At 41.8% G+C, this 23655-nt stretch overlaps 1 protein-coding gene across 3 annotated transcripts in view; it reads right to left on the bottom strand.

Moving 5' to 3' along the window:
* Positions 1-23655, bottom strand: part of CAMKK2 (calcium/calmodulin dependent protein kinase kinase 2) — a 190314-nt gene that overhangs the window by 114457 nt on the left and 52202 nt on the right. For all 3 annotated transcript variants that reach the window (XM_077461985.1, XM_077461983.1, XM_077461984.1), the window contains exons 2-4: positions 8303-8873; positions 5012-5059; positions 648-701 (exon numbers count right to left, since the gene is read on the bottom strand). In XM_077461985.1, coding sequence (XP_077318111.1) covers positions 648-701; positions 5012-5059; positions 8303-8824 — 624 coding nt within the window. In that variant the 5' untranslated portion in view covers positions 8825-8873. The remainder of the gene's footprint in view (positions 1-647; positions 702-5011; positions 5060-8302; positions 8874-23655) is intronic.

The following is a 23655-nucleotide window of genomic DNA, read 5'->3' as shown; positions in this document are numbered from 1 at the left end:
TTCATTCTGGATAAAGGCGACGTGTGCAATCGTTATTTTTTCATTATTACACCTTTGAGGTAGAGGGTTTGCCCAATAATGACCTGTCTCAGGCTGCTATCTGCAAAACGGCATTGTAACTTCCTGGATAACACAGTTTGCGGACTGGTTCTTCAATTGCCATGCATGTTGGAAAGTAATCCCCAAGTCTTTTAGTTGAGATACATTTTGAAGAATTGGGACACGTGTGTTAATGTTTGAGGAATGACGGATTTGCTTACTGCAGGATCCAACTGGATTACACCAGGAACAGAACTTTAAAAACTCCATTCATAAATGTATAGCCTGTTGAACAGATTTATTGACACTTTCAACACCAACTTTCCTGTGGTGTTTGAATAAAAAAAAAAGGGGGGGGGGTGAGGGGGGCCAAAGGGGTCATTAGTGAAGAACATTGTCCAGTTTTTTGAGAAGAAGGGTGTGTGCCTTGCATTTTTGTCATGCAAAATACGGATTTATACAATAAATATATTTCTGATTCATTTTGAAACACTCAAAAATGGTGTTTGTCTTAATAGGCAAGTGTGTTTAAAAAAGTATATGTGTAATTATGTACACAATATATGTATTATGCTCTGTGTGTGTGTGTATCATATATAATGGCTTACATAGTATGTGTTGTCATCTTCATTATATGCCAGCTTCACCACTCCGTAGGAACCCTGCAGGAATATAAAACAGAAAATCTTATCAAAATGAACATAATGAACAAAGAACTTTTCAATGAAAGATTGCAATGTATTATTGTGTGGTAAGGTGCACTGGCAGCTCATTCATTTCGAAATGGCTGGAAGTGCACTTTACCACAAGAAAAAAGGGACCTGCACCTTTTTTTAAAAAAATGCCTGGCATGTACATTGTGGTGTGCTCCAGCATGGGTGCATTGTTGGCTTCTAGAACAGCACACTGTGGTTTCATTAAAAATGAACGACACTGCAAACCATTACATATAAACGCAACACAAAGATGTGAATGGGCCCTCTGACTTATTTCCAAACAGAAGGTGTGGTGGCGGAACTCCTACCAAAAATTATGCTGTCAATGACACAAACGAAGATCCAAAGTTTCATCTTTACTCGCTGCATATATGTTCTAAGTCTTGGACTCAGGAAGTGCCGAGTCCACAGACAGCCGGAAAACTAGGTGTCAACATTAGTAGCCTCCATATTTGTCTCAGCACTGCAAACAGATTTGATATTTTTCCTTATACTGCCACATAAATACAAGACTTATTTAGCTTCTGTCGTTTTGGCAAACCTATAGCTGGGTACACATGGGCTAAAAATCGCCCAGTTCAACAGGAGCCAGCAAACTTTCAGTCAGTGTGCATAGCAATCTCTAAAAAAATAAATAAAAAAAAATAATTCTTACATTATATCTGTATAGTTTTTTACTGTGGCAGTTTGTTTTTACTGGATTTTATTGCTGCTTGTGGCCTGCCTTTACTTTAAGGGTGTGATCACACACCTACGCACACCTATGACAACAAGATAAGTTTATTAAAATGAAATGTAATTATTGATCCACCTAGGTCATAAATGTATATATGGATGGCAGTAAAGTAGTGTTGAAATGCTGCCAAAGAGAAGGAAGGAATGACATCAACACTTGTGGGTGAGGGGAAACTGAAGGCATAGGATATGTTCTGTAGAATTTGAGCCTGAAAAAACTGAAGTTTAGTGAAATTAAAAAAATAAAATGCAGCAGAGACAGCACTTCAAGTGGTTGTCAGGTGTGGTTGTTCAAAAACAAACAAACAAAAAAAAAAACCTGGAAGGCAATGGTATAATGTTCTAGTATGCATTGCATACTAGCACATTCTGAATTACTCACCTTGGAACAAAGCCCTCCAGTGCACCGATGAGAGGGCCGACATGTTCCTTCTCTCTTACTTTCAGGTTCATGAACTTCAGCCATGCAATTGGCCGGAGCTGCGATGACGAAGCATGCGGGACCTTCAGAGCGCATGCACCAGTGATGTCACTGGCTGCATGCATGGTGAATATCTCCGAAACAGTGTATGTTTAGGAGATTTTCATTTTACCTACAGGTATGCCTTATTATAGGCTTACCTGTAGGTAAAAATGACCAAGCGGGTTTTACAACCACTTCACCAGATATGAAGAGTGTTTGCTGTGTTTGACTGAATTCCTAAACCCTGTACCCCTGGATTACCCCATAGGGATGAAATGAGTGGCTGCACCTGTGACAGGCACCTGTCAAATGCCAACTACGTCCTCTCTTTCCACCTCCATGCTCCATTCATATAAGGGAGTCCGCCTCCTCCAATCACGGAATGCTTTTCTTTGTGAGAACCAATAGTACGGCGTCTTTGAATGGAGCATGGAGGCGGAAAGGGCGGGCATAGCTAACATTTGACAAGTTCCTTTTGTAGGTGCAGCCACTCATATTAACCTCTGCAGCACCAGAAAATTACTGATGTAAAGAAATCTGGGAGCAAAGGACTTCACTTAAAAAAAATAAAACAAACAAACATGTTACCTGCTCCGTGCAGTGGTTTTGCACAAAGCAACCCAGAGCCTCCTCTTCTTGGGAAGGCGTCCGCCAGATATGGTTCCCAAAGTCTGATTGGCCTGATGAAAGAGCGCGGTAGCCTTCCCATCGTGACCCATACGCTCAGGAAACGCGTCGCCAGCAAGTGATGTCATTCTCCCGCGTCTCGCTTGCCACAGCGATCCAAGCCTCGCTATACACACACTGAGTCCACTGTAGCCGGCATTTCTAACTCAAACAGTGGAGACGCAGAGAGGAGCAGCTGACAACTGTGGACTGGATGGCCAGCTCATCAGTGCCCACCTGCCACCTATCAGTGCCCACAATCTGCCTCAACAACAGTGCTGCACCTCAGTGCCACATATCTGTGCCCATCAGTGTCATCTACCAGTGCCCATCAGTGCCGCCCATCAGTGCCACCTATCAGTGCCCATCAGTCCCATCTATCAGTGGTACCTATCAGTGCCCCTTAGTGCCACCCATCCGTGCCACCCATCAGTGCCATCTTATCTGTGCCCATCTTTGCCCATCAGTGCCGCCTTATCTGTGCCCATCAGTACTACCTTATCTGTGCCTATCGGTGCCACCTTATCTGTGCCTATTAGTGCCGCCTTAACTGTGCCTATCAGTGCCCACCAGTGCAGCCTTTCAGTGCCCACCAGTGCCGCCTCATCAGTGCATTTCAATGAAGGAGAAAAATGACCTGCTTGCACAATTTTATAACAAACTATTAAACATGATTTTTTTGATTTTTTTTATTTTGAATCTTTTTTTGTTTGTTTAGCAAAAAATAAAACTCCCAGCTGTAATTAAATACCACCAAAAGAAAGCTCTATTTGTGGGAAAAAAATGATAAAAATTTAATTTGGGTACAGTGTTGTATGACCGCGCAATTGTCATTCAAATTGCATCAGCGCTGAAAGCTAAAAATTGGTCTGGGCAGGAGGGGGGTTTAAGTGCCCAGTAAAGCAAGCGGTTAAAAAGGATAATTTTGAGCTTGCCTATTTTGCCAACATGTCACAAAGGTCATTTTTTCCCTCAATTTCTACATTGGAACACACTAGTGCCAGAGGCCAGATCTAGTATTAAACATATCCAAACAAAATGCTGAATGCTTATCATTTTTCCTTCTTTTATTTTTTATTTAAAATTTAATGCTAGCAATGAGAATAGGAGAAAGAAATGGAGTGGGCTGGATTTAAAAACCATATTTATTGATGTTCAATGTGACACTTTACTTTACTCTTGGACTTTCTTTTCTTATTTAAAGCATGTCATTGTGCCAATAAGTACAGTACTTACCTTTAGACCTAGATCAATCTTTTCACAATACTCCAAAACTCAGTTTACCCTTTTACAAATTTGCCAGAACTCTGGGAAACCACTATTAGAATTTTAAATGAAAATTTGTACGAACATTCTTAGTCCAATTCTCAGTACATTCATATGACTTTCTAAAGGAGTTCAAGATTTTATTTGCTTTTAACTTTTGATTTTGAATGAATGGACTTTATCAAATAAAAAACACATACACTGTTATGCCGCGTACACACAATCAGAATTTCCAGCGGGAAATGTTCGATGTGAGCTTGTTGTCGGAAAGTCCGACCGTGTGTATGCTTCATCAAACATTTTCTGTTGGAATTTCCGCACACAAATGTTTGAGAGCAGGTTCTAAAATTTTCCGACAACAAATTATAGTCCGATCGTGTATACACAAGTCCGACAAACAAAAGTCCACGCATGCTCAGAATCAAGCAAAAGGTGCCACACTGGCTACTGAACTTCCTTTTTATAGTCCGGTTGTACGTGTCGTATGTCACCACGTTCTTGACGTTTGGAATTTCCAACAACATTTGTGTGACCGTGTGTATGCAAGACAAGTTTGAGCCAACATCCTTCGGAAAAAAAATCCACGGTTTTGTTGTCGGAAAGTTCGATCGTGTGTATAGGGCATAGAAAGTGACACATTTGAGAAAAAATTTCCATCCCTCTCCTTCAAATTTTCTTGTCACTGAGTTTGAAAAATGAACATCAATTTGCCCCACTAATGAGTAGGAAATGAACAAGCTTTCTTACAATGTTCTTACCATAAAAACGAAATGATAATACTGTATATATAGTACACTAATTATACCCAGCTATAGCGAATTTGAAATATGGCCTACAGAGGAAATTGAATTTTTTTTTTATGGCCCCTTTGCTTGTTTGAGTAAAATGATAAGGTTAGGAATGCTCAGGAACACAAAGCAACCACATGATCTTTGCAAATGAAACACAAGGAAGTCTATGGAGAGTTTTAAGTTTCAAGACCTCACCCTGGTCTCATATTTTCAAATGGTCACAGAAATCCTTGTTGGCATCATCTTTTTTTTATAAAGGGCTGTACATAGAGTGTGAATTGAATTAACATATACTGTATATGTAAAAATCAATACTTAGAAGCAAATGCACTTACCTTTCCAATTTCATCTTTTAGCTTATACTGGTTGAGCTGGACACAGTCCTTGAAAGAGAGAAAGACAAATACCTAGTAATCACAGGGATGTAAGAATGCATTCTATAGTTGTTAGATGTCATTCTGCTGTACATTGAAAAAGTTGTCCTTGATTCAGACCACTGCATAAATATACCGTAACTATAATGCATTTATTAAAGTGGTTGTAAATGTCAATCTCTGACTCATACCTACAGGTAAGCCTATAATAAGGTCTATAAGTACCTATAGGTACTGTAAAAAGCCCAGGTGGCCATTCTTTCAGAGTCCTGTACTGCAAACGGCAGCTCCCCCACGCACGCCATCATGCTCTGGCCAGTCACACAGCCGGAGTCTGCGGACCCAGAAGGAAGATGGGTGAAGATGGAGGAATGTCTGAAAGGATGCAGTGTTTGTAGTAGCACGGTGGCACATGCAGAGACTCCTGCTTGCTAGCGCCAGCCAAGTAAATGCCGCTAAGGGGGTGTTGGGGTGGGCTGCAACCCCCCCAGATTTTAGCTGCACCACCCACAGCTCCACATCCTAAACTTCCCCTCTACCCTTGACACTGTACCTAGAAGTCTTCCATCCCTGAACTTTACACACATTGCTGAACACACAGCACATAGTTGAAATTCGATCATCTGGCCATTTTTTTTCTACTCATCAGCTATCCTTAAGCGATTTTGAATTGCAGGTAGAATCACTCTTTCAGTTGTGGCCTAATGCACCATGAACGTTTGGGTGCCATTCATTCTTAATGGCAACTCAAATGCAGTAAAGAATAACGTGGCAAAATGAATTATGGAAAGTTTATCACCTAAAAAGGAGGAGTTTTTTTGGGGCGATAGCTTTGTGAGATGTGTTTTGTCACGATTGGTGTGCGACAATTCTGGCAAAATTGCACCACATTTGTGGTGCCATTAAGAATGAATGCCACTGAAACATACGTGGTGCGTTTTGCTACGATTGCTATTTGGAATTGCAGGCAGAATACTGCATGGGACCTTATTGCTAGTTTTTCTTTTGTTTAATGCGCGACCCAAAACTTCTTCCGGTGTGGCCCAGGAGAGTCAAAAAGTTGACACCCCTAATTTAGAGAGAAGGTAAGTGAGCAGAGTTAGGCCTGCATTTTTCAGTACACGTTTTTGATCCATTGAAGTCTATAGAACCAAAAACCAGAAAAAGGTCCCTGGCCCTTTCCATAAAATGCACAAATGTGAACGTGACACATAGGAAACCATGTTAAATGGACCGTAGTGTGTTTCTGTAAAGCTGAAAACTCACTAAAAATGCACAGGTGTGAAGTATCACTAAAGGAAAAACTTTTTTTTTGTAGTCTTGGATAGAGTGGCGGGGGAAAGGAACGTTTGTCAGGTTTTACTGATGTTTGTGCCCCCATAAGGGAGATTCGCCCTCTCCATTTTTCCTGTTTACGGTTATCGTTGAAAGTGAAAGTAAAAGGAAATTCCAAATTTTGGGTTGCCTTCAGAACAGTAATAGAGGTGAAATCTTCCAATGAGGAATTTTGTTCTAATGACCAAGTGACACCCCAGGATTCCCTCACTTTGGAGGGATTACCTTTTACTTCCTGTTTTGGCTATGGGCCAGAATTAGAGGTCGACCGATATGGGTTTTTCTCTGGCTGATGCCGGTGTCGATATTTACAAATCATGGCAGCCGATGGCCGATATATGATGCCGATTTTTTTGGGCCGATATGTTAGGCCGATTTTTTTTATTTATTTTTTATCCCCCTTCATCACATAAAACTTAACAGGCACCTTTCCCACTGGGGCGTTTTTAAGGCGCTTTTGGGCTAAAAATAGCGCCTGTAAATTGCCTGCACAACGGCTCCCCTGCAGTCTGTGTGAAAGACAGGAGTGCTTTCACACTGAGGCGATGCGCTGGCAGGATGTTAAAAAAAAGTCCTGCAAGCAGCACATTTGGAGTGGTGTATACCGCTCCTCCACCACTCCTGCCCATTGATATTAATGGGCACCACTGCCGAAGCGCATTTCCAAATGTTTCCATACTGGGAAGATTTTCCCTCACTTTCTCTCAGGACGGAAAGTGATGATACATCACTCCAGCAAGGATAGAGACAAAATCAAAAAAACATTTGTAGTAGTGTGGAGAAGGGATGAAAATCTGTTATCGCTGTTCATGCCGCCCTACTGTCTGGGAGACAACCGCAACCACTACATTTCATACAGATGTCACAAGGACAGGAAGTAAGGAAAGATCTCTCCAATGGGGCCACAGATAATTCTTTTTAGTACTGATCTTCATACCCAGTTTTAAAATCTCACAATAGCCATGACCAGCTTCAGCTTACTAATAGAAGTGGTAGCTGCATCTTTTTTAAAAAACATTTTTTAGGATTTTTTTCCCCCCTTTGTTTTAACTTGGTGGTCTGGCCAGTAAACCACCTCCCATATTGTAGTACCCCACCCTGAATGACGGAGCACAGGGGGCACTGTTGGACAGCAGTATTGTCAGTCTTGGGGGAGGGGAGTGTTAGATGTAATAGCAGATTTAAATACACTAACAAACTGAAGCCAAACTCCAGCTAATACATTATAAGAAGTTACAGCAAGCAATTTCATTCCTTTTGGTATAAAGCTTTTACATAAATAAAATCTGATCATTGTAAGCACCCCTGCTCATGTTAAATGGTTTGTCTCATCTCTATAACTGATATATTCTGCTGGAGAGCTTGTTCTTCTGAAAAACAACTTACTGGCTGGATCACCAGATGAAAATAGAATAAAGAAAGCCTAAAAAGAAAATGAATGCAGCCATCACTTCTAAGAAATGGTAAGCTGCAATATAATAAATGTCTGCTTTTGGGTTTATTACCACTTTAAGCAAGTGGTTCTGACTGGCCATTCTGAATGTATGAGAGAAACTGGCCACAAAGAGAAAGGCATAACAGTATAACAGACCCGTAAGCATTGGATACACAAAAGTAAGCCAAATAAACACCCATGCTACCCAAATAAAAAAGAAACAAGAAATATGATTGGTCACAGTGGGCTTTAACTTATCTTTTATTTAAATGTTCTGCCTTTTATAAACAGCCCCTTTATGCAATTTATCTTTTCTGTATTCTCCAGCTTAGGTGCTACATAGATAGAATAGGAACGAAGCCCACTTGAACAACTGTGGGGTGTGTGTATCTATCTGTATACATCAGTTCTGATATGGGTAGTATTAACTTGATATTTTACTTGTTAGAATTCAAAAAAATAAAGCCTTAAATATTGCCTACCTGGAAACCCGTAATGTTAACACGGTGAGACTCTATTGTTGGTCTCCGTGGCAAACGTGGAGATGATTGCGGTGATGTCACAGGAGAATATGGAAGAGATGGATAAATATATCGTCCATTCATGCCTAAGTTATCAGTTGGAGACTGAGCAGACGGGGAACGTTCTTGAAGTGAAAGTTTTCTATTGGTCATGTTGAGTTTTTCTCTCTGATCTTTACTGTCCTTTGGAAGCCCTTCAATGTCACCTTTCATACATCCACTTTCAGTAAGTCTATGAATATCTGGTTCATCTTTGCAGCTCTCTTTGAGCTCTCCATCCTGGTGGTCTGTCTGTCCATTCTGGCCATGCTCCCTCTCAGATAGGCTGGAATCATATTCTGTAACCACAATAACAGATTCCATTCCTAGCTCTAAACTCAGTGCTGAAAAGCTACAAACAATGTGAGGCTGATTTGTCGTTTCATGGTCATCTTGCAGTATGGACCTCTCAGAAGAAGTCCTCTTGGACACGCATGATGACATGGTGTATGACCCAGCTGCGTGGACTTGCCTAATGTGCTCCCATTGGAACCTGCAAAAACAGTAAATACAAAAATAAAGTCTGCAATTAAATCAAAAAGTACAGAAAATGTGGGAAGCACAATTGTATAATTCAAGAGGCTAAAAACCAGTCACAAAAAGATTGGAATGGCAATTCACAACCAATACAAAGCCACTGTGATTACTTTCATATATCAAGCTTATTCTGGAACAGGGTAAAAGCTAAAGGTGGCTGACTTGACTAAATCTGGCAAAATATGCAGCATATATTTTGGAATGCCCCAAAAAAACAAAGACCAAAAACATTCAGTCATTTCTGCACATAGCCGATGATGCATTATGATAACCATCTGCTGTCATCAGTACACAACTATGCACAAGAATTTCTGAACAATCAGATTCTGGAACATCCTGTCTTCACATGACATGCACAAGTTCTTTTCAAACCAACTGCTCATAAGCTGCTTATATGTTTTCTATAATTCTATGAGAGGACAGATGACCAATAATATTGTGCCTTTCAGATCAGCCCATTCTAACATCTCTCAAGGAGGCCACCAGGGAAATGCCAATCAGTGCCCATCCCCAATGCCTGCCAGTGCCATCAGAGATGCCTATTAATGCCATCTATCAGTGCCGCATATCAGTGCCCATCAGTGCCATGTATCAGTGCCCATCAGTGCCACCTATCAGTGCAAATCAGTGCCACCTATCAGTGCAAATCAGTGCCGTCTATCAATGCCACGCATAAGTACCCATCAGTGCAGCCTTTCAGTGCCCATCAATGTCGCCTATCAATGCCCATCAATGTCGCCTATCAATGCCCATCAGTGCCACCCATGAGTGCCCATCAGTGCCGCCTATCAATGTTCATCAGTGCTGCATATCAGTGCCACCCACCAATGCCTGTCAGTGCCCATTTTTTTTATTTATTTTTGGTATATTTATATTTGTTTAGCAAAAAATAAATAAAAAAAATAAAAAAAAACGCAGAGGTGTTTAAATACCACCAAAAGAAAGCTCTATTTGTGGGAACAAAATGATAAAAATTCTGTTTGGGTACAGTGTAACATGACCGCGCAATTGTCATTTAAACAGCAACAGCGCTGAAAGCTGAAAATTGGCTTGGACAGGAAGGGTGTAAGTGCCCTGTATTGAAGTAGTTAACGATTCAATTTTCTTGTTCTTGAATCTACAAAAACAATTCTCATTGTGGGAGAAGACTGAAATATTTTATCAAGTTTTTATTGTTCTCTGTCCCTGTTGGATACACTGTCCTTTCCTAACTGTACCAATGACTACACGGGAAGCAAGAGGATTTCTTACAGTGGACACCAACCTAAGGATTTCATATGTCACCATGACTGACATTGGCCTTCAACACTTGTACCTTTTTTTTCCTAGGACTAGTATTTTACCTCTATTCATTGCCTAGCTGACTGCCCCATATTTCGTGAACTGTTTCAGGTCCAACCACTTTGGAGGTCTTTTGGAGGTTGATCAATTAAAAGGTTCAAGAATTCAATATTTCTAGCCAGGGGGAAGACCACAAGAACACAAGTGCAAGAATTATTATCAATGGCTTTTATCATTATCATGTAGGCATCATATTTATGATACAAAGAATAAAATTTAAAAATTAAAAAAAACCTCAGCGCAATCACTATAGGCGAGAAAAAAAATACAAATTACGGTACCAATATGTACCGTATATACTCGAGTATAGGCCGACCCGAATATAAGCCGAGGCCCCCAATTTACCCCCAAAAAACTGGAAAACTTATTGACTCGTGTATAAGCCGAGGGTGAGACATGGCTGTCCATCCCTGTGTGTCCGTCCATCCCTGTGTGTGTGTCCGTCCATCCATCCCTGTGTGTGTGTCCATCCATCCATCCATCCCTGTGTGTGTGTCCATCCATCCATCCATCCATCCCTGTGTGTGTGTGTGTGTGTGTGTGTATCCATCCATCCATCCATCCCTGTGTGTGTGTGTGTGTGTGTGTGTGTGTATCCATCCATCCATCCATCCATCCCTGTGTGTGTGTGTGTGTGTGTGTGTGTGTGTGTGTGTGTGTGTGTGTGTGTGTGTGTGTGTGTCCATCCACTCCTGAGATTTTACACGGTTTTACCATATAGCGCAGACAGACTGGTGACCTGACATATATGTGTTGTAGTTAAGAAATACAGATAGGTCAACTTCCTGCCCTTAGCCTGTGAAAGGATTGTACAAAAAGCTGTAATAGTTCACGGTTCCTCCTGTTTTCTCCTCATCATATTTCTTTTCAGCACATGTACTGCTCACAACTCATTGGCTCTTAGTTCTACCCTTTCCTGTATCAGTCTGCAGTGCTGGGGACCACAAAATACCAATATCATGACCAATGCATGTACTTGCACATTGGTTGCATTTAAAAATACATCCATCCCTGTGTGTGTGTCCGTGCAGCCTACCTGTGTCCCGAGCCTCTGTCCCGAGCCTCCTCCGTCCCGTGCCTCCTCCGTCCCGTGTCGTGCCGATGGATCGCCGCTCTTCTCGGCGGCCATTCTACAATTCAAAAGCCGCGCCTCCGCCTCCGCCTGTGATAGGCGGAACACTCAATTTCCCAGCAGCCTGTGTTCCGCCTATCACGGACATCCTCTCATCGTCGTCCGTAGTATGAGAATGAGCGGATGTCCGTGATAGGCGGAACACTGACTGCTGGGAAATTCAGTGTTCCGCCTATCACAGGCGGAGAAGGAGGCGCGGCTTTTGAATTTTAATGTCCGCCGTCTGTCTGCTCGATACGCTGATCGAGCAGTCAGACAGCGGTGACTCGAGTATAAGCCGAGGGGGCACTTTCAGCCTCAAAAAAGAGGCTGAAAATCTCGGCTTATACTCGAGTATATACGGTATTAATAAAAAAAAAAATTGGGGTTAATAATATAATCCACTTAATCTTAGTGTAAGTGCTGCTGCTACCAATGTAATATAGACTAGTGTCAATACTGCTGCCCACACCTCTTGTGTTCCCACAAGTGTACACAATGCATAAGTATAAAAGATTAGCCGATGATGCCACGCCAAAAAAGTGGCCGTGTACAGTCGGCCATTTTGTAGGAGGTTTACCTTATTATATGCATGGATACTGCTGTGCACCAGGAATAGTGCACAATATAATTTAAGTAAATACATTTTTTTAAATAAAAAATATTGTTTATTATACAGAAAGCACTTTATATTTTTTTTCGTTTTTTTGAGCCTTTCACAAACATACATCAAAGGATTATGGAGGATGGAGATGGATTAAGAACATCTGTAAACTGGGAGCAACCATGGCATAGGATACTCCACTCAAGCAAGCGCATAAGACCTATTGTTGGTCAGAATACAAGGTGAGAGCATAAGTAAGTTGGAGAAAGGATATATACATGTGGTGAAAGAATAATTTGGAAGATTATAAATGGAGTGGCGAGTGGAAAATATTTGGCACAGTTGGAAATAAACACAACACCACGAATATATATGTTTGCTTAATTTGTGCTTTTTTTATTTTACTATGTTGATTTTTAGTCGAAATATGAGTTATATGATATATCATTTATAGTTCAGCATATCTGTACTGTGTGGCATGGATTTGATACACTTATATTTATGATACACGTATCCATGTGTATACACATGACCGCTTCCAAGCACACCCACATTGCTTTGCTTTGATGTTCTTTGCTCCTGGCTGTGTTGGCAAGTCAATGAGAATGCTGAATGCTCATTAAGAGTTTTTTTAGGTGTTCGAGAAGTGCTTGTTCAGAGTTTATTATGATATTCCCATCCTCTAGCTAACTATGAATGAGTTCAGAAAGCACATAGAGAACTTTACTTTGGTTTAGGCCGGGTTCACACTGCTCCGACACAATTTCTGATCAGACTTTGCACGGGATATGACTTTGAGATGATTGCGACTTGTCCTTTGACCAGTCAAAACAATTCCTTTGGCTCTGGTATGGATGAAACCTCACACTAGATTTATAAAAAAAAACAAAAAAAACAAACAAAGTGTGGGGTGTCCCTCAGATCCATACTAGGTCCTTTGTGCTTGGTATGGATAGGGAGGGGGAACCCTCACACCAAAATAATAATAAAAATGGCATTGGATCCCCCCAAGACCATACCTTATTCGAGCGTGCAGCCCGGCAGTTCAGGACAGAAGGGAGACACGAGAGAGCGCCCCCCCATATCAGGCCACATGCCCTCAACATGGGGGGGTGGGTGCTTTGGGGTGGGGGGCTCTGTCAGCTGATAGGGACAAGGGCATCTTCCCCACAACCCTGGCAGATGGTTGTGGGGTCTGCAGGCAAGGGGCTTATCGGAATATAGAAGACCCCTTTAATTAAGGGGGCCCCCGGAATCCCGGCACCCTTGCTCCCCATGTGAATGAGTATAGGGTAAAAAAAAGCAGTGTAGTGTTACAAAAAACAAGAGACAGTTTTTAAGAAGTCCTTCATTAAAAATGAAGAATGTCCCCCGTCGTAGCTCCAACGTGAACGATGATGTCTTCTTTTTTCCGGTTCCTCCACCAATGCTGTCCTTCTCTAGTTCCTCCACCGCCGCTGACAATAATAAAAAAAAAACGCTCCTCCTTCGACGCTAGCTCCCACCCTTCTGTGAGCTCCAGTGTCTGTTAGTTCTTAAATAGCTTTGGGGCGTGGCCAGGTGGTGAAGTCACTCTAAGACTATCATCCCCTTGTGACATCACAGACCTGGGCATGAGGGGCCTGTGACAACACAAGGGGGCAGGGGTCTCATGGTGACGTCATTGCATGGTAACGCCCCATAGCTATATAAGAACTGTTAGACACCAGAGCTCACAGAATGGCAGGAGCCAGCATCAGAGGAGTGTTTATTTTTTTTTCAGCAGGTCATCAGCTGTGGCAGAGGAAGAAGACATCGGCTGAGGAACTGAAGAAAGAAGTCATCGTGGAGGAACCAGAGAAAGAAGACATCGGCGGAGAAAGAAGACATCGGTGGAGTGAGAAGACATTGTGATTCACGTTGGAGAGCGGGGGGCATTTTTTATTTTTAATAAAAGGGCATGTCAAAAAATGTCTCTTGTTTTTTGTAACACTACACTACTTTTTTTTTGGTAAATGTGAATGTGAATTTTTTTCTTACTCATTCACATGGGGGGGCCCTTTCTGAAAGGGGACTTCCAAATTCTGATAAGCCCCCTGCCCGCAGACCCCACAACCACTGGCCAGGATTGTGGGGAAGAGGCCCTTGTTCCCATCAATATGCCCCAAAGCCCCCCCCATGTTGAGGGTATGTGGTCCGGTATGGTTCAGGAAGGGGGGTGCTCGCTTCCCCCCCTCCCTTCCTGACCTACCGAGCTGCATGCTCGGATAAGGGTCTGGTATGATCTTGGGGGGGGGGGGGGGGGCAAACGCTGGGGCGGCTGCTGCACCCAGAAGGCTTATCTTAATGCATAGAATGCATTAAGATAAAAAAAACCTTCTGCCTTTACAGCGCTTAACTTAAATACTGTTGTTTGCTTTAAAAAGCCCATACAATGTTTTGAAATGTTATTTAATGGCAATAGCAGGATAACAAACTCTTTTGTGGTATTTAGTAGTGATATGCCAAGCAGTTGGGGATTTAAAATGCACTCTATACTGGCGCAGGGTAACAACAGTTATTCACTGTGTGTAGGTAACACTTTAATTGTGAACCAAATATGCATTGACAGAGAAGCAAAGTTGTACAGCATGTATTCTTTTCTTACCTCTCCCTTTATGATAATACTTAATGCAAATTAATTCTGCCTGAATAACAATGAATGGAAAAATCATTCCAAGGCATAAACAGAACTATTGTTCACCTAGCAGCTTCAAAGTGTTAATTAGCGCTGCAAAAACAGGATCCAGTGGAAGATGAAAAGTGGCACACTTTCCTCACTCTCCTTCAACAAAGCATTCACCTTGCTAATGCAACTGTATACCTGAGCTTATATATGATAAAAATGGTCTACTAAAAAGGTCTGCAAGTAGTCATTTACTAGCTCTTCACTAAACAACTTCACTGTCTTTCTTTCTGTCTTGCCTATATACACAGTCTATTAAGGGTAATCTCTGTAAAAAGATTAATATAAAATATGTAATTTTTTTTATTGTATATGTACAGTGGCCAGGTGGGACGAGCGTCATTCTGGGAAGACGTACCTGTATGTCCTCCCAGAACTGCGCATCGCACGCACTCTCCTCCGTGCACACAACTCATCACAAAGCAGTGTACCGTCCCGCTTTGGTCTGCCCTGGTACTATGTGACTGCTGAGATTAATCACAGAGATCATGTCCAGTAATAAACAACTGCTGTCATACACTATGTCATTGCTTACTACTGTGACTGATCACAGTGATCACATGGTACAGGGCCAATCACAGTGGCCCTGCACCATGCAATATCTGTGGGTCATCACCGCTATCACAGTGGTTCTCAATAGCTGCAGGAATACAGCCAATCACTGTCGAAATTGATTGCTTACATAGCCATCATGGCTGTATAAGCAATCATAACGCAAAGAAAAAAAAATCCCAATCAGCTTCCCAAAGTAGTAGTCACAAGGGCATTATTCAACTTTAGCCAGAGCTGCAGTTTGTTTTTATCTACTAACACCCTTTACCTGCATAGGCAGTTTTTTGTAAAGGTGAACTAATCCTTTAAGTTGTCTTTCAGGATCACATCACACAAACAGAACTAGCACTAGCATTTGGTCTTGAAAGACTTACAGGAGTTACATGTTAAAAAAAGTAAACAAGAATACACGTTTAGGAAGGGTATGGAAACACTTAAAAATAGAAATGACATTATAGTCCGCCCCGCGGATAAGGGGGGGGGGAATTGTCATTCTAGACTAAGAGTCCTATAGGGCTGAGATGATACGACTCTTGGCCGATAAAGCCACTTACTCTTTGTTAAAAGGGAATCCTGTAATACAATATAGAAAGGATTTGGTGGAAATTGTGGATAGGGGTCATCTTGATGGTATTGTTTCGAAGAAAGAAAAAGCCTTTTTGATTCCCATTGTGCCACGTACACCAATCATTTACTATCTCCCTAAGATCCATAAGGATCAAGTTTGCCCCCCTGGAAGACCGATTGTCAGTGGCATCGACTCGGTGACTTCCAGGGTGGGCAAATATATTGATAATTTTTTGCAGCCCCTGGTAATTAATACACCATCGTACCTTAGGGATTCTAAGCAGGTTATTAATCTGTTGCGAGATATTTGTTGGGATGATACTTTTATTTTCGCAGCAGCGGATGTTTCCTCCCTATATACAATTATCTCTCATGAACATTGAATGGAGGCTGTTGAGTATTTTTTGCAACATGATACCCTGCACAGATCGATTTTATCATGAGCCTCCTTAAATATGCCATGGAAAAAAATTATTTTTGGTATGATGGGTCTTACTATGTCCAAAAGAGAGGTGTTGCCATGGGGGCAAAATTTGCCCCCAGTATGGCTAATCTATTCATGGCCAAATGGGAGGAGGATGTCATATATCGTGAGGCCAAGCCAGAGCTGGTTCTCTGGAAACGATATATTGATGACATCCTCCTCCTATGGAAAGGTAGTTTGCAGTCACTAAGGGATTTCATTCATGGCCTGAATCGAAATGATAGGGGCATAGTTTTGACCTTTGAAGCCAGCAGCAAGGAAATTCACTTTCTAGATTTGGACATTAGGGTGATAGATAAGAAGATTGTCACCAAAACTTTTTTTTAAAGAAACTGACCGTAATGGGTTTATTAATATTAAGAGTTGCCACCATAGGATCTGGTTGGATTCTATTCCCAAAAGTCAGTTTTTACGATTAAGGCGGAATTGCACCGAAGTTGAGGATTTTTTTAAGGAAGCTGGTATTCTGAGGGCCCGCTTTATTGAAAAGGGGTATCAGGAGGAAACTTTAGATAAAGCTTTTCTTTCAGCTCTCTATAAGGATAGGGAAGAGCTGCTAGGGACGAGAGAGAAAGTTGAGGACAATTCCTTCAGGTTCTCATTCATCACGAGTTATTCCAATCAATATTACGACATCAAAACTATAATGTCCAAATATTGGAATGTACTCAAAGATGACAAAGTTCTTGGCTCTGTGTTGCCGGAACGCCCCAAAGTCGTTTATCGGGGAGTGCCCCCTTTACGACTGCAGCTGGCCCCTAATGTTATTAGTCCACCGAGGAAATCTTCCTTTTTTCAGAATATGGGTGGCTTCTTTCCAAGCAGGAAGTGTCCCACATGTAAACTGAACTCCCTTACCTGTAGGAGAACTGAATCGTTCCAATCAACCTCTACATTGGAAACGTTTCAGATAAAGCCGTTTATTACTTGCTCCTCTAAATATGTAGTCTACCTAATACAGTGCCCATGTTCGAAACAGTATATTGGGAGGACCAAGCGGCAATTACACGTCAGACTAGAAGAACATATAGCCAATATTAAGAAGGAATTCCCAAAACACAGTCTATCGAAACATTTTGCCCTAAAGCATGATAAGAACCCCCAGGGCACCATTTTTATGGGTATCGACAGATTTCAGGGGCACTGGAGAGGCAGTAATATGGTTCGCGAAATCTCACGTCTCGAAACTAAATGGATTTATCAAGCTCAGTGTTATGCCCCATTCGGCATGAATGTTGAATGGGATGTGAATGCATTTATCAGTAACAGTTAATGTTGTTCATTTTTTTGTGTGTTTTTATTTGTGACTTATGTACATGGATACCACTCCTTTGCTCCTTTATGGTGTTTACGGTTCCTTCCCCATATAGCTATACTTGATCCTTGGGTGGATAGGCGTATAATATGATGTATTTTTGATTCTAATAGGGTCAATTTTAAGTTTTTTCTTTTTGAGGTTATTATATTTTTTCTATGCACATAGGGTCCCCGTAAAAAGGGATATATTATGGGTATATTTTAAGAGATATAATATATCTTTTTAATATTCTTCTTTTTGTTTCAATTTTAATGAATTTTTAATTTTTTGCTGTTTCATATTTAAAAATTTCGTTTGGCTTATACTGCTGCTTTTGTTAGCAATTCTTTTTTATATGGCCATTGGATACTGCATTATACTTTAGCTATGGTTATGGCAAAAAGAATATGGGTGTTTCCATTCAAATTTGTATTTTTACTTTTATGTATGCCGGTTTGATTGGGCATCTTCGCTGTGGACCGCTATTGTGTGGGCAGTTATCTTATTCCTGCTGAGCACATTGGCATTGAGGGGATCGTTCCCTCACTGCTGAATGCTCTACGCAGGACCGGAAGTCTGTCATCCATGCGGTGGCTCTGAGAGGTGGAACGCATGTTTACACCGGAAGTGGTGCGCCGTGTGACGCACTTCACTTCCTGGTATATTGAGTGACCTGACAGGGAAACCTCAGGAGCTGGATGCCCTGAGGTACTCGTTGGGTGGGTTAGTATGGTCCTTATGGTGTCTCCTATGTAGGACACCTTTTTTTCCATTCTTATTGATTTTGTTTGGAGTTTTTTTTCCACTGGAGCGCATCTTTAGACCAGAAGTTCCGGTGTTTTGACAGGCATGGCGCACCGGAAGTGGTTACTTTGTTTGCCTTCCCCTTGTTTGAATGTAATTGAATGTACTGACAACATGGTGGGACGGCGGTGATTCCTAATGGGCTGCACATTGCAGCCACAGATTGACACCTGAATCAAGGTAGGCCACTAATTGTCTGATAGTTATTTGTATTTATAGCTCTCCTTCTTCTGTCACGGTCATGCCCCTGAGGACGCACGTTGGTGGCGAAACGTCGGGCGTATATTGGGACTTGTGACACCAGAAGGAGCACGGGAGTGGTCTTCATTCGTTCTTTCATCTGTAGCTGACTGTTATTTGATGCTTGTATACCTCATCCTAAATGTGAGTTGAACTACTTTTTTTAGAGAATAAAAAGTTTTTTGATTTATCAGTAAACCTGCGCAATGATGGCACTTTGTTTTATGTTTTCTATGGTTTTTGGGAGGATTGTTGGTCTGGAAATTTAAGCAGTTCCTGGGAAGTGAAGTGCCCACTAAGCAGAAATAGGAATCCTCTTTCCCCATTGGATGACTCCCATTGAGATGATTGCGTTCCTGTAGACGAAGGGAAATCAGCATAGAAAACTGCCTCCCCCTTGGTGATTTACTACATGCGTTTTTATCTGCAGACCAATGGTAAGAGTCAGTGATTTTGGGTGTTGGTGACGGTTCCCCTCTTCTTCTGCGTATGAAATGAATCATGACCATTCCTTCTTCTGCGTATGGATGTGATCACCATATCTGAGGATATCGCATTGGAAGTCACTTATTATATTTGTTTATGAACTTTCAATAATTTCATATATTATGTTTGTTTTGGATAGAGCGCTATATCATTATTTATATATTTATATGTATTGTTTCCAGCAATATTTGTGTTAGCAGCTATTTTTGTTTTATATAGATTTACAGTGGTGTGAAAAAGTGTTTGCCCCCTTCCTCATTTCCTGTTCCTTTGCATGTTTGTCACACTTAAGTGTTTCGGAACATCAAACCAATTTAAACAATAGTCAAGGACAACACAAGTAAACACAAAATGCAATTTGTAAATGAAGGTGTTTATTATTAAAGGTGAAAAAAAATCCAAACCATCATGGCCCTGTGTGAAAAAGTGATTGCCCCCTTGTTAAAACATACTATAACTGTGGTTGTCCACACCTGAGTTCAATTTCTCTAGCCACACCCAGGCCTGATTATTGCCACACCTGTTCACAATCAAGGCATCACTTAAATAGGAGCTGCTTGACACAGTAAGGTCCACCAGAAGATCCTTAAAAGCTACACATCATGCCGAGACCCAAAGAAATTCAGGAACAATTGAGAAAGAAAGTAATTGAGATCTATCAGTCTGGAAAGGGTTATAAAGCCATTTCCAAAGCTTTGGGAATCCAGCGAACCACAGTGAGAGCCATTATCCACAAATGGCGAAGACATGGAACAGTGGTGAACCTTCCCAGGAGTGGCCGGCCGCCCAAAATTACCCCAAGAGCGCAGCGACGACTCATCCAAGAGGTCACAAAAGACCCCACAACAACGTCCAAGGAACTGCAGGCCTCACTTGCCTCAGTTAAGGTCAGCGTTCATGCCTCCACCATCAGGAAAAGACTGGGCAAAAATGGCCTGCATGGCAGAGTTCCAAGGAGAAAACCACTGCTGAGCAAAAAGAACATCAAAGCTCGTCTCAATTTCTCCACAACACATCTTGATGATCCCCAAGACTTTTGGGACAACATTCTGTGGACCGATGAGACAAAAGTCGAACTCTTTGGAAGGTGTGTGTCCAAGTATATCTGGCGTAGAAGGAACACTGCATTTCATAAAAAGAACATTATACCAACAGTAAAATATGGTGGTGGTAGTGTGATGGTCTGGGGCTGTTTTGCTGCTTCAGGACCTGGAAGACTTGCCGTGATAAAAGGAACTATGAATTCTGCTGTCTACCAAGAGATCCTGAAGGAGAATGTCCGACCATCTGTTCGTTTACTTAAGCTGAAACGAACTTGGGTTCTGCAGCAGGACAATGATCCTAAACACACCAGCAAGTCCACCACCAAATGGCTGAAGAAAAACAAAATGAAGACTTTGGAGTGGCCTAGCCAAAGTCCTGACCTGAATCCTATTGAGATGTTGTGGTATGACCTTAAAAAGGCAGTTCATGCTCGAAAACCCTCTAATGTAACTGAATTAGGACAATTCTGCAAAGATGAGTGGGCCAAAATTCCTCCAGGACGCTGTAAAAGCCTCATTGCGCGTTATCGCAAACGCTTGGTTGCAGTTGTTGCTGCTAAGGGTGGCCCAACCAGTTATTAGGTTTAGGGGGCAATCACTTTTTCACACAGGGCCATGATGGTTTGGATTTTTTTTCACCTTTAATAATAAACACCTTCATTTACAAATTGCATTTTGTGTTTACTTGTGTTGTCCTTGACTATTGTTTAAATTGGTTTGATGTTCCGAAACACTTAAGTGTGACAAACATGCAAAGGAACAGGAAATGAGGAAGGGGGCAAACACTTTTTCACACCACTGTATCTTGCTTTTTAGCGCAACAAATTTCTTCATTCTTTAGCATAAATAAGTGACAGGACACTAACATTTCTAGGTGTTGTGCAGCTGCAAATCCCACATAGCCCTACCAACCAAAAAATGAGTTCAACCACAGCAAGGGAGGTGTCAGGGAATGAGGTGTCCTTCCTGCATACAGTTGGTAGTCTACTGGTTACCGGTCATTGGTAGAAAGGAAAGCCAAATAAACTCTAGCACAATAGGAATGTATATATAAGTACACCCCATGCAGACTTAAAAATGTTTGAATTTAGACCCTCTGCTGACACACCCACTGAATGGCTCTAATTGTCATCCTGGTAACCATCTTCTGCACGTGGTTGCCCTTCCACCTTCTCCATATTGCTATTGTTTTCAGTATCACTGCAATGTCCCTACATCTGGGACTGTAAGCCCTTGTACGCACGCTCGGAGATTCCGACGGAATGTGTCCGATCGGACCGTTTTGTCAGATATTCCAACTATGTGTGGTCTACATTGGACTGTTTCCGTCGGATACTCCGGCGGACTAAGTTTTCCAACTTGTTGGTAAAATTTTCCGACAAAATGCTCCGATCGAACATACTGATCATGTGTAGAGAATTCCGATCGGACAAAGTGCCACGCATGCTCAGATCAAATTCCTACACCAAAGCTATTGGCTACTAGCGTGAACGTAGTCCCGTCGTAACGAAATAACGTAATCACGTCGGATTTTCCGACAACTTTGTCCGACCGTGTGTATGCAACAGTTTCGGACAAAATCCGACGGATTTGGTTGTCGGAATCTCCGACGGTGTGTACAAGGGCTAAGAGTGCAGGCCAATGTGTTCCCTGGTTCCAGCACTACACTTTCTCTGAGCCCTCTGCAGATGCATGTAAAAAAAAAAAAATTGAATAACACAAAAAGTTAATTTATTTCAGTAATTCAATTCAAAAGCGTAACTTGTATATTATATAGATTCATTACACACAGGGTGATATATTTCACGCATTTCTTTCTTTTAGTGATTATGGATTACAGCTAGTGAAAAGCCAAAAGTCAGCATTCAGCCAACATACAGAAATGTTGGCTTACTGAAAAGTATGTCCATGTACAGTACAGTATGCACTCAATACTTGGTCCGGGATCCTTTAGCATGAATTACTGCATCAATGTAGCATGGCATTGAGGCGATCAGCCTGTGGCACTGCTGAGGTGTTATGGAAGTCCAGGTTGCTTTGATAGCGGCCTTCAGTTTATCTGCATTGTTGGGTCTGTCGTCTCATCTTCCTCTTGATGATACCCCCCAGATTCTCTATGGGGTTTAGGTCAGGCTAGTTTGCTGGCCAGTTGAGCACAGTGATACCATTATCATTAAACCAGGTACAGTAAAACCTTGGATTGCAAGCATAATTTGTTCCAGAAACATGAGTATAAAAGAGAAGAGAGGTGCCTCTAAGTGTAACAATATGATTACATTTAATAAAGGTACAACATTTAGCAATTTACATGGTTTATTAAAACAGGTACATCTAAGTATGCAGGCATTAAGGGTAAAGCTGTCCACAAAGACCGTCCACCGCACCGCCGACTCTCGCAGCTGTCAGTCTGAAATCGTGACCGGGAAGACAACCCTGCAATAGAGAATATTTGAAAGCGATCTCACAGCGAGGCTCAGCGTGGTAGAAATGAAGTAGATGGTGGTGTGGAGGACGGTCTATGTGGACAGCTTTATCCCGGATGCCTGCATACTTAGATGTGCCCGTTTTAATTATCAACCTTGTGAGTTGCTAAATGTTGCAAGTTCATTAAATGTAACCATTTTGCTGAACTTAGGGGCGCCTCTTTTCTCTTTTATTCTCAGTTGTGACATGGCGCTACTTGTATATCAAGACATCACTTGTTTATAAAGTCTAAATTTACTTAAAAATTGTGCTGGTCTTGCAAAACGCTCTCAAACCAAGTTACTCTCAATCCAAGGTTTTACTGTATTGGTACATTTGGCAGCGTGGGCAAGTGCCAAGTCCTGCTGGAAAATGAAATCAGCATCTCCATAAAGCTGGTCAGCATTCAGGGAAGCATGAAGTTCTCTAGAATTTCATGGCAGAGGGCTGTTGGACTTGATAAAACACAGTGGACCAACACCAGCAGATGAAATGGCTCCCCAAATCATCACTGACTGTGGAAATTTCATACTTGACCTCATGCAACTTGTCTTCTGTGCTTCTCCACTCTTCCTCCAGACTCTGGGATCTTGATTTCCAAATAAAATGCAAAATGAACTTCCATCCGAAAAGAGGACGTTGGACCACTGAGCAACAGTCCAGTCCTTTTTCATCTTAGCCCAGGTAAGACGCTTCTAACATTGTCTCTGGTTCAGGAGTGGCTTGACACAAGGAATGTGACAGTTGTTTCCCATGTCTTGGATACATCTGTGTGTGTGTGGTGGCTCTTGAAGCAATGACACCAGTCGTAGTCCACTCCTCCCCCAAATTTGTGAAAGGCCCTTGCTTCACAATCCTCTCAAGGCCGCGGTTATCCCTGCTGCTTGTGTGCCTTTTTCTACCACACTTTTTCCTTCCACTCAACTTTCCATTAATATGCTTGGATACAGCATCCTGTAAACAGACAGCTTCTTTAGCAATGTCCTTTTTTGACTTACCCTTCTGGACAACTGTCAAGTCATCAATCTTCCCCATGATTGTG

Source organism: Lithobates pipiens, unplaced genomic scaffold (assembly GCF_037356315.1).
Source record: "Lithobates pipiens isolate NorthernLeopardFrog02 unplaced genomic scaffold, aLitPip1_a1.2 Scaffold_3, whole genome shotgun sequence".
NCBI lineage: Eukaryota > Metazoa > Chordata > Amphibia > Anura > Ranidae > Lithobates > Lithobates pipiens.
Note: the sequence above shows the minus strand (reverse complement) of the source record. Positions and strands in the feature narration are given on the sequence as shown.